General features: G+C 38.6%; 1 protein-coding gene across 1 annotated transcript; it reads left to right on the top strand.

Moving 5' to 3' along the window:
* The first annotated feature begins 1271 nt into the window (after positions 1–1271).
* Positions 1272–10592, top strand: LOC108671837. Its single transcript, XM_018159431.2, has 10 exons — positions 1272–1393; positions 1772–1804; positions 2304–2511; positions 3917–4057; positions 4189–4440; positions 4717–4983; positions 5766–6035; positions 6754–6927; positions 10057–10205; positions 10422–10592. Exons 1-10 carry the CDS (start codon positions 1361–1363, stop codon positions 10590–10592), a joined length of 1698 nt encoding a protein of 565 aa, XP_018014920.1. The 5' UTR covers positions 1272–1360.
* The last annotated feature ends 1823 nt before the right edge of the window (positions 10593–12415 follow it).

Genomic DNA, 12415 nt, shown 5'->3' on the forward strand with positions numbered 1-12415 from the left:
GGCTTCGTGAAATGCAGTAGAAGCCAACGGAACATCGCAATGGGAATAAAACGCTCAAAACCCATTCATTGCACAATCATTTTTTGCTAATCCGGACGGCTACGGGTGAAAAAAGCGCCCTGGACCAACACCAAAATTAACCAACAGGGATCTTAGGAGACTGTTTTCTGAGGCTTCTAAAACTTGCGCTACCTCTACCTCTATAAAATTGGCCACTGGAGTTGATGTAACAGCAGGATGCATACGTTAGATATTGCATGACTCGAAGAAACTCAAATACATGAAGAGGACAAATGCCCCTGTGCTCCAACAAAAGCATATTATCAACCTACAAATATTTGCTGAAAAAATTTGCTTATTGGTAAGGGATGGGACAAGATTATCTTCAGTGATGTAAAAAGTTCAATCTTTATGGTCCAGATAGATGACAATGCTATTGGCACCACTGGACCGTGAGCCTGAGCTTTTTTTCAAGCGGCAGTCTTGTGGTGCATGGTTCGGTCATGGTTTGGGGTGCGTTTAGCCGAAAGGGAAAATCAACTCTAGCTATTTTACATGGGAGACAAGATTCCGTGGATTACAAGCACACGCTGTTTTACCAAATTCTCCCTTTTGCCGATGAGAAACATGAGGGATCATATGTTTTCCAACATCACAATGCTTCGATTCACACCTCAAAATCAGCAAACATTTGGTTCCTAGAGCAGAATATTGCTCTGTTGCCGTGGCCGGCGCTTAGCCCTGACCTCAACCCCGTTGAAAACTTATGGGGCATCATGGCGAGGGATGTTTACCAAAATGAGCGCCAGTTCCAATCTGTGAGTGACCTGAGAACGGCTATCCTTCGTTTTTGGGATAATATTTCTCAAAAGACACTGGATTATATGGTAAATAGCGTGGGGAGAAGATGCATTAAGGTTATTATGGCGAAAGGAGGTGAAATTGCCTATTAAAACGAGTGTATATGTGATCCACAAACGGAAAAACATATCTTGGTCTTATAACCAATTCCACCTAGGTTTTTAAGATTTTCATCATTTCTACTCATATATTTTGAGAAAATAATTTTTTTCGCATAGCATTGGAACCGTTTTTTTGGAAATATTGGAAACCGCATTGGAAATATTTTTTTGTGCAAGAAAGAATATTTGGAGAAAACTGGGTGGTCGTATAGCCATTTCAGGCACTGTAGATAAGTTGCAGACCCGCTAATATGTTTGGTTTTGTGGAGGTTTTGAAATTATGCAGGTAACAAATAGCACAGATCAAGATGAAACTAAGCGACTTTTTCTTTTTCAGTGAAAAGTTAGAGATCTGTCTTGAATTTAATAAAGCATTTAGTTGGAAAGTTTGAGGCAGGATGCTGCTACTGTTGTACCTGCTCCTTCTCGGGGTGAGTGAAGCGCAAATTAATTCAAATAGTCTTTCTATGAAGTAATATACACATTTTACTTTCAGACACTGTACGAATACTGAAAAAGAAACAAATTCAAAAGTGTTTCTATAGTAGTTTTTTAATATTCGCAGTTATGCTCATTCAAAAAATTATAAGGTCCGTGGTATCTTTCCCACATGAAAAAATCCTGAATAGGTATTTGTGTTTATTTTCTTCTTAGCTCTTTGCATTTGTTTTAACTAGGAGTATGCACTAAAAATTGAAGAAACAACGATTACGTTTAAAATTTGGAATGAATAATGTAAAATACGCAGGAGCTCGTAACCGTTTAGAAGTTTAACGATAAGGTAAATCTGACGTTAATTTCTGTTTCAGGGAGCGTCCAGCTCAACTGTACCATCAACGACGGTAAGTTGAACGGTGAAATTTAACCCTCTTGATAACGACTAATTTATGCGGCACCAACAGCGTCAAGAACCTCATCGCTCAAACCATGACTTAAATTTTAGAGTTACGCATTAAGTTGACAATATTTGTTGCTAGATACAATTTTTAGACGACACTTACAGTATTCGTACTTTCAATCAGTTTGGGACATATAGTAAGTGAACCCCTTGCTAACCTCCTTTAATAAGTGAATTAAAGGAGCTGCTCCATGCCGAGGAGGTGGCATGCGTGCGCCGCCTGCTGCCAAATTATTTTTGTTAGGCAGTAAATATTTTATCAACACCGAAAAAAATTCATGGAACCCCTATATGGCTTCCCTCAAACGCGTAATACTGCTATGAATTATATCATTAATATTTATATTGCGCAATCCTTTTTTGATTCTAGAAGAATACATACAACACTGCAATGTGATCACATCGAGGTAAACTATGAAAAAACTGACGGATATTTTTTTCAGATAATTGTACCATCAATGACGTACCCTCCTGAGTTCAACACGTGCTCCAAGACTCCTGTAAACGTCCAGTTCCACTCTTTCATTGCCGGTAATGTGGTGTACAAGCGGCAAGTTGTGAGCGCTGATGATCAACTCTGCATGTCGTCGGTGGCTGTGAAGCTCAACACCACCAAGTTCTCTGACTGCGCAAAGATCGCGGCTTCTGAAGGTAATGAGTTAACCGTGCGTTATGATAAGAACGATAACGTATTGTGCAGTTTATGATGATCAGGAAGTGGATGGAATCAGCATCAGAAGTTCCGGGTTTAATATGTACCTTCAACATCAGTATCTCCTTCGAATTAGCTGAAGCCAATTTTTATTCAGTTTGTTCTTTATATCTCGCGGCTGCGAAGAGAAGAGGGTGTTGCTGCATGATCAACAGTAGGCACTCCACATTAAGCTGTCCACTGCCCAGGCTCTGTATAGCCTATGAAACATTTGCCTCGATGGATACCCAGAAATTCCTTTCAAAAATAAGAGAACAAAACGCTAAAATCATAAAATTGTGGGAGAAAGATCAAAAATATTTGTTGCGCCAGTTGGAATTTCCGAGCAAAGTGCCCTAGTTCATCATTGTCATTGGCCAGGAACTTTCAGGAGCGGATTTTGAACTTTCACGGAGACCCGGCTGGCTGAAAACGGCACGAAAAGAGGAGCTATTTACACCTTCTATTGATAAGGGAAGTTTCCGAACCGACAATATTACCACGGCGGTGAGAGAAATGCTAGTCATCTCCACAGAGTCCATGAAGCATGTTGAGGGCTTAGCCCTCCGGCCTTGAGCTATTAAGATCTTATGGTCCAGTTAACATTCTCAACGTGTATTAACCCTCTTCTCAATTATTGAGGTGAAATGTCAGTTTTACAATACCTTTGATGAAGCGATTCCCAGGATCACCGGCATTGACGAAATCTACCTCCTCGGTACGTTTATGCAGGAGCAGGAGCTAGAAATGAAATTTGGTTCATCCACCTGACAAGTTTAAAAGAGGAATATCATTGAAAATGGCCATAGTATTCCATCACTCGTACCATTCAGCTCCAATATTCGAACCGTGACGGACTGAGAACCTCTTTTTCAAATCAAATGAAAAATGAGTCTTCATCTGCTATAAAAACGATTCGTGATGTTGTCTCCGGCGCTAATTCGCTCTTGTGATGGCCAGAAGAAAAGACATTGGCAATGCTACTCTCGCCCGAAGGTATCACAGTGCAGAATGTGACACGGACAACGAAGCTACACTATATCATCTCCCCGTGAAATACAGATCCAGACTATGATATGACGACCAAGATGAATTAAGGATTAATTTCCGTATTCACTTTACAATTAGTTCTAAATGTGAAATTTTCTAACAAGATGAACTCTATTGAGTATAAAATTTCTTGATGCCGGCCTAAAATGAAATAGTCCCTGCCTTAGGATGTTGAAAATGTGTACGTTGATTAATACAAGTGCATTAATATTCCATGCCCTTCAAACTCTAACATCATGTGCTATAGAGAAGAGGTTTAATCATACATATTTGATTCGTGAAGTGAAGCAATTAACTAATATCCTATTTTTTCAGCGTTCAATTCGTTTTACTTTGACGATCAAAATGAGTGTTGGGCTTCGAACTACTGGGTGTCTGAGGCAACAGTGGCGTGCTCAGGCCAGGGTGTGGTCGTCTACTTCTCGGATGTCAGGCTGTCTAATTTCACCTTGCCTAGTAAGTGATGGTTTTCTTCGTGAAACGTAAAACCCATGGTTATAAATTGGTTTATAATGTGCATGTTTCTACCTAAATCCTACCTAAATCAGAACGTATATTGTCACGACTCCTAATTTTCATTGTTTCAGCTCCTACAATTACCGAGTTTACTGTCACTGACCCGAAACTTGGAGAATCGTTCACCGTCAACTACGTTGCCCCTTGCTCGAAGTTCTTCAACTTTACTCTCAATTATGGAAGCGAAAACCTTGGGCTTGTGATGTCTGGCCAAGTTATTCCATACGATGTACCTCCCTGCACAACAATGACTTTCACCCTAACACCTTCCTTTGGAGAGACATCAGGGGCGCCTGTGAACGCAGATTGCATTACACCTGATGGTGAGACTATTTCAATGAGCATATCAAATTTTCTACATGAACTCAAAATTGAAATAAATTCTTGTGATATAATATTGAGGAAACCTCACATGTTAAATTTCCCATTTGAACAATTTATATAGTCACAATATGAAAATGTCATTGCGTGCATGTTAAAATTAATTCCTTTTTATAAGCTGCCGACTTGCTGAGCTTCGCTGTGTACAATATGGCGTTGCGGTTTCAGTCGCCAAGCTCTGTCAAACGATAATTGGAATAACCAGAATTACTTTACAGTTCCAGACGTGGACAATCTCAGCATCGACACCTTTGTGTTTACCACGTCCTTCGTGGTGCACTTCACACCTACATGTCCTGAAGTTTTCACCTACAACTTGTTGAAGGACGGTTCTTCCGTCCAACCTGATGTGCAACCAGACGCATCGGTCTCGTTCGCCGTACAGCCATGCACCACGTACTCCACCTTCACTCTGCAACCTGTGAACCCGAACGGGACAAATGCCGGAACTGCAATTCCTGTTCCTACCGTGACAACTCCTAAATGTGAATGTTTTTGTTTTGTTTATGGATAATATTTTGGAACACGTTTCGTGTTTTAGTTTTTATTTTCGGTGGTGCTTGTTGTTGTCCAAAATTTATGATTTGACCTTCCTGAATGACGCTCCCTGCAATGATGAATTCAGGATGAATTTAAAACTTGCAGGGACAGAAAAGACGTTCGCCGTGCAGCCATGCACCACGTACTCCACCTTCACTCTGCAACCTGTGAACCCGAACGGGACAAATGCCGGAACTGCAATTCCTGTTCCTACCTTGACAACTCCTAATTGTGAATGTTTTTGTTTTGTTTGTGGATAATATTTTGGAACACGTTTCGTGTTTTAGTTTTTATTTTCGGTGGTGCTTATTGTTGTCCAAAATTTATGATTTGACCTTCCTGAACGACGCATCCTGCAATGATGAATTCAGGATGAATTTAAAACTTGCAGGGAGAGAAAACCCATTAAATAACGTTATAATAGTCTTTAATGATCCAAGATGATAAATTAATTTTTCTATATAATATTTTATCTTATTTAATGTACGTTTCTTGGATAGAATTTCACATTTCTTTGCAGTCTTATCCATGTGAATGAATATGACCATACCTCCACTCCAGACCTCTACGCAGCCCCACTCTGTGAAATGTAATTCCTAACCTCGCCTGTCAGGCTACGCGAAGTCATTCCAAAACTTCTAGTTTTTTCAGCTCGGTTACAGCCCAAATTGTGTGCATCCACACCCACATCCATTAATGAAATAAAAACAAACTCTATATTTTTCAGTGTTGGTATTGAATGCTGCCACGGTTGTCAATGTAACGATGGCTGAAGGACTCAAAATACATGTGGACATGTACGACCCTTGCTCACTTGTTAGCGGCATCGAGGTCCGCACGCCCAGCTCATCCGCAACACCCATCATCCATCATCCTTCGTCTCTTGACATCGTCGTCAGTTGTTCACAGACGGACGACTTCAGTTCGTTCACAGTCACTCTTCTGACAACCGAACCATACACTCCGGTGCAAACCAAGACCGTCTCCAACGTCGATAGTAAGTATGGTTGCTGAATCTCATGTTAATTAGTATGTAGTAAAAATGCGAGTTGCTAAACCTGCGCAACGCTGCTGAAAGAAAATAGAATATCGTACAAATTAGTGAGTTTAAAATTGAAGTAAAAAGTTCGAAAGAGAATAATTTATGAACTAACGTATATATTCATTTCGTGCAATAAATTGTTGCATACTTCTTACAGTGTGCAATATTCCGATCGAGCAGTTCCAGGAAAAAATTCACTGTCGTAGAATTTTGGATGAAAATGAATTTGCTTTGTTCTCCTGTCAATCAGGGACCGCGTATGTTTACTCCTGTTTCTTATGTTTAATGAAACTCTAAATGCGCTTGCGCAGAATGGAAGTTTGAACATAAGTTACAGTTCAGTTGTTTCTACCTATTTATGTTCTTTGTTGAAATAACTGTATTTCGATGTATTTGTTGAATGAAGTCATATCGAAAAAGTACATTAACGGTCCTATAAGTGACAAGGGAATATTTGATAGTGCACCTGGAACAAGACCTTTAATTTCATTTATAAAATGAGGGGCAATCCTAGTTCAGCTTTGAATTACGAGTATATACTTTATCTTTCCAATATATTAGTAAAATCTGAATGATAGCAATATTATTTTTGTGCGACGATGTTCTCAAAAATTATAGATAAAAATTTAAATGAACAATTTGTTGCAAAAATTAAATGATTTTGTATCTCCAGATCTGTTAGATGGCATGACCATCACTCCATTTCCGGCTGTGGGCAAGTGCTACGCATATGAAGAAACTAATGTCACTCAAACCGCGGCCAAAACCAAATGCGAGAACCACTGCTTGAGACTGATCAACTCTCGGGAAATGTACTTGCTCTACCGCAACATTCCGGCGTCTAATCGTGCGTTTGTGATCCAATATTAATAATTATGACTGCTTCATAAGCTTTGTTTAATATCGAGCATACTAAGACAATATAATCACCGCACACTCCCTCCACTCTATTTTTTTATGTCAAGTGCGTTTTAATCGTAGAATATGCAACTATTTTAGCGATTTATTGCATCTATTTTAAAACTTAGAGAATTTTCAGTTTTCACATGGGTTTAGGAGTCGCGTGAACTATCACACTTTGGACTAAATTCTTCCTGGTGTTATCGCAGGGCTTCCTAGCCTCTCAAGGTTTACAGGGATAAAGTTTTTTTTTCAAGACAATGCAGAGCGAGAAATTGGGGTTCATAAAATAAAAAAATGCGCCGACCTTAAATTTTAAAATTTCACAATGTTTAGAGTTTATTTTTCTTGATTTTGATTTCTTTAATGAGATGATTAAAATATCTTCTAATATATTTGATTATTGTTATGAATCCATTTAGTAACCTAATATGCTTGTTATTATGCATCTACATGTCGCCTCTACAGTTGAATGTTGAGTGCAATATTTATCTATTCAGATTATAAATGTATTTATATTGGTTTAGCGAGCTTTTTTGATTTAGACACAGTAGATGCACGACGATTTCAGTAATGAGTAAATCGGAATATGATAGAACAAATTTACTTGAATTTCATACGTATTTCATAACTGGAGATAAATTGGAGTTCAACGTTGATTATGGGCCTGAACAGGCCTATTTAATATGCTTTACTTTTGACGAAATTCGGGCTAACTGGGTTCTGGCTGACAAGTTTCGGGGAAAAAATAAATTTAAGAATAATTTTAGTAACGTTATGAATAATATTGACAAGTTTAAGAATTATATCATTAAGTTTAAGAATAATATTATTAAGTTAGGGAATAATATCGATACGTTTGCAAATAATAATAAGTTTGAGAATAATATCAACGAGTTTGAGAGTAATATTAATAAGTTTAAGAATAATATCAATAAGTTTGAAAATAATTTTAATAAGTTCTAGAATAAAATTGACACGTTTAAAAATAATATTCATAAGTTTGAGAACAGTATTACTAAGTTTGAGAAAAATATTGACAAGTTTAAGAATAATATTACTATGTTTGAGAATAACATTATTAAGTTTAAGAAAAATATTAATAAGTTTGATAATAATATTAAAAGTTTATGAATAATATCATTAAGCTTAAGAATAATATTAATAAATTTGGGAATAAAATAAGTAAATAATAATAAGTGAATTCTATAATCTCATTCATTATCTATCCCGGCATCACCACATGAAATTGCTGGCCAGTAATATTATTTATTATATATTTCGGTGAATGAGTTTGTCAGAATGCCATCGTTGTAAATATACATGTGGCTGTTCAACAAAATCATTTTTCTAGCTTAGCACGCATGAGGCATTGAACAAACAGCTAATCAATCGTAAAATTAAACTTTTACAATTTCAATGTTTGCCATAACTAAGAGTTTGCTATAACTGTTTGCTATAACATAATGTTTGCTATAACTGTTTGCTATAACATAATGTTTGCTATAACTGTTTGCTATAACTGTTTGATATAACAAAATGTTTGCTTCTCCCATTTTGCTAAAACAAAATGTTTTCTATTACTAAATGTCTGCTATAACTAAATGTTTGCTATTACTAAATATTTGTCAATGCTAAATGTTTGCTATTACTAAATGTTTGCTATTACTAAATGTTTGCTATTACTAAAATCCCTTGTGAATCAAGTCACGAAAAGTTCAAGAATCGGCAACAGGCCATGGGCCTATGTCTTCAACGCCGACACTTCTATTCGATGAAGCTAACTTACTGAAATATTTCGCTCAGAAGCACATTTGAACTATCGCTAAACCCACTGCCCACTGCTTTTTAGTGTTATAGGTTAAGTGTACACTCTATAGGTGATTGTACACGGAGATAGTGCAGACGGCTAGTAAATCTGGCAAGTGTCGGTCGCTTGGTGACTATCCGGCTAGTAAGCCTGTACATGAGGAGAGTATAGGTGCCGCTACCTTCTCGCTAGTCGTTCGTGCCCGCCAGTGCGTCGTTAGAAGCCGTCGAGTGAGGCCTGCGAAGATGAATTATGAGATCACCTTCAACAACTCGAGTCTGTACGTTATTTTTATAATCTTCATTCTAGCCTCTATAAATGCAACGTCGGGAACAAGTAAACCCTGACTAATAAGGTCTTCTTTCAATTTCATAATACTCGCATGGCGAACATTCCACATTAATTTATATTTTTTGAATATCTCAAAGAACAATTGAATATCGTCTGGACTCTACTTTGTTGGGTTCTACTTAGAACCATTATCGTTCAAACAAGCTATGATTCACTTGACCTAAGATGCTTCACAAGAGCGGCAGACATGCTCTCACCATGGCTGCCTTAGCGCTCCTGGCCGCCCGCCGCTTCTCCAGCGAAAAAATCAACACATCGTCGTCGCTCTCGGCCGCGTCTCAGGCACATGCCTCTGAAGCGGCTGAACCCCCATACACGAGGACAGTAGCGTAGACAGTTCAAGCGGCGGATGAACTGGCAGCCAGTGCTGTGCCTGTGTATAGGCACCTTTAGGAATGAAATGTAATCTAAACTTCGGTTGTAAGAAAATGGACAAATGAAAGTCTGAACGAAAATGTTACGCAGAGGATCTCAAAACTCTGAGTATTTTAAAAATTTATAACTCAGTATTCACTGCAGTGAGTGACAGAGAACTCATTTTCTAGTCGAATAAAACGCGAAGTCACGGATGGACAGACAGACCGACAGACGGACGGACGGACGGACGGACGGACGGACATGACGAGCACAATAGTGCATTTTTTCCATTAATGAGAAAATGCGCTAAAAATATAAAATTAGGAATGTAGTTTCTGGTTCTCAAGGTTACAACTATTGTTGTTTCGTTCTCTCAAATTCTCTGAGATTTTACTCGAAAATCAACCTATTATTACACGTTCTTCATAAGAAAATTTTCATCGATTCAGTAGGTCGTCATCTTCAAAAATTAATCAACTGTCTTACTTTGGTTCATCGCGCACACATATCGAGTGGCAGCTCCTTGGTTAGGCTGAGACTTTCTAACGTACGTTGCAGGCTCGCAATCCCGGGCGCTGTCTCGGCGCGCCTCCTTCAAGCTGGATAAGGAGAAACTGGAGCAGCTGGAGCCTGGCGAGCTGGTGTGGCTCGGCCAGCACTACATGGAGGCTCACGATGAGGCCAGGAAAGAGATCAAAGAACTCGAGGTAAGACCAATGGGAAGCACGAATAATTTGAAACGATATCGAAATTTGTAATAATGGAGGAAACAGCTAGAAGCAGTTTCAAAGCAAAAAAATGTCTGAGATGTTAGGTAGGTATCTCAAATTAAGAGATTGTTCAAAATAATTCATTGACGGGGTGTAACAACAGATATGAGGATCACGATGAATAATGTAGTATAATATGTAGATGTCATCAAGCGTGGGCCCTTCGATATGATCAAGCGCGGGCCCTTCGATATGATCAAGCGCGGGCCCTTCGCTACGATCAAGCGCGGGCCTTTCGCTACGATCAAGCGCGGGCCCTTCGCTACGATCAAGCGCGGGCCCTTTGATATGATCAAGCGCGGGTCCTTCGATATGATCAGGTAAGATTTGGGGTAAATGGTTGTGGTAACCTATGATTTAAGCTGTTTATGGAAAGTGTGACGATACACCCCTTTTGCTAGCTACTTACAGGGCTGGGCAGATATAATGAATAATGAAATAATTTTTAGAAAAAATTTCCAATATCTGTAACTAATTTTTATGCAATATTGGCCGACATGCGTGATACTTGTTCATCCAAATCTTGAATGGAGCTCAAGTTTAATGAAATTTCATAGTTTAGAATTTTGCGCAATGTACGAAATATGATCATTTCTCACCTCCTTGGAGATTGAAGATGACAAATTTGCGAAGAACCAAGCGACAGAAACGTTCATTAACTCTAAAACCAGGAATATGACCACAAAGGCCGGATTACTGACGATCCAACGCACTACGAAAAAAATACTGAACATTGTAGAGAACAGCACGAAAAATAGAATGGAAATTATGGACCAGCTGAGTGCAGCCATCATGATTTGTTGAGCTAAAACAATTTTGCGCAGGAAAATGTCCGTTTTCTCCAAGCTCTTCGTAGTTAGGGTTGAATGTTTGAGGTTTGTTGATGCTTCCATCGGGAGAAATGGCACAGCGAAACCTGGGAAGCTTGAGTCGATCATTTCGTGCAGGGTATGGCCGTGAGCCGTTATAGATTTTCTGTAAACTGTCGCAATGGAGTTGGTCATAATATAGCTAATGACCACTAAGGTAGCGATATTTAAGTAGATGTTGATGACGGATAGAGTACTCTGGAATACTGCCATTAGTGATTGTGCTCCTGTGATAAGCAATGGAGTACCAATGCAAACCAAAGCAATTGCAACATATTTTTGCCTTCTGGTTAGTGAGAGATCTTTTTCAGCGATTCTGGCGGATTTGGCGAGCGAAATTATCATTTTCAACGACTGCGCCAGATACATGTTGTTCAAAATAAGAGAAATATTTGAACAGAAATCGATAATAGCTTCCAGTGCTGTCCACAATCGGAAGCTAATAACGTCGGCTGAATTATGGTATTCTTCGAGAATAAATTCTTTACTGATGATGTACCAAACGATGAGAAGGGTTCTGCCTGCGTGGAAACAAACGCACCAAGTGATCTTCTTGAAGGAAGCTCGTCCAATTTTTATGTACCGTTGCAGCATGTCTTCTTTTCCGTCATCATTTCGCTCCTGAGTTTGTCCAATTTCGTAAAAGAAAAGTCCCAGGAATTGCATTAGAGATAACGTGAATTTCATCATTCTGGTGTTTCTTTTCGTGTAGAAAATAAGAAGTTATTAGCACTTGTTGGTGTTGTGGAAAAAAAACAGGACACTTGGTTCCACTCGATAGAAAGAATAACTTTAAGGCTAACTAGAATCAAATCCCCTTTTTAATGAATTTTCCCGTACCTTTTTTTAGTGAGCGAAAGTTCACAGCTATGAGAATGCGCATCAAGACACTTGGTAACTTGTCATAATCTTTTCGAATGACAATTTCTTTTCTACGTGAATACGTTTTTAAGACTTAGAAATGTTATTCACCTCCACCTTTGGTCTGATCTTAGATAATTTCATACTTCAATGTCATTTCTTCCCACTTTCCAAGGTTAAGAATTACGAATGATTCTCAGTCACACAAATTTTAGGTTATCACACCAAAGCATATAGTTGTAGATAATGAAATAACATTAACGAAATGTTTTATAGTGAACTTTTCTTTGAGCGAATATCAAGAAGCTGAACGTCTTCATGCGAGGACCATCGAACGCCGAATGGCAGAGCACAACAAACACCAACGTCCTGATGGATATTTTAATAATTTATGCTCTGCCGCCCTCAAATTATACT

This window comes from Hyalella azteca, unplaced genomic scaffold, assembly GCF_000764305.2.
Source record: "Hyalella azteca isolate HAZT.00-mixed unplaced genomic scaffold, Hazt_2.0.2 contig3050, whole genome shotgun sequence".
Classification (NCBI taxonomy): domain Eukaryota; kingdom Metazoa; phylum Arthropoda; class Malacostraca; order Amphipoda; family Hyalellidae; genus Hyalella; species Hyalella azteca.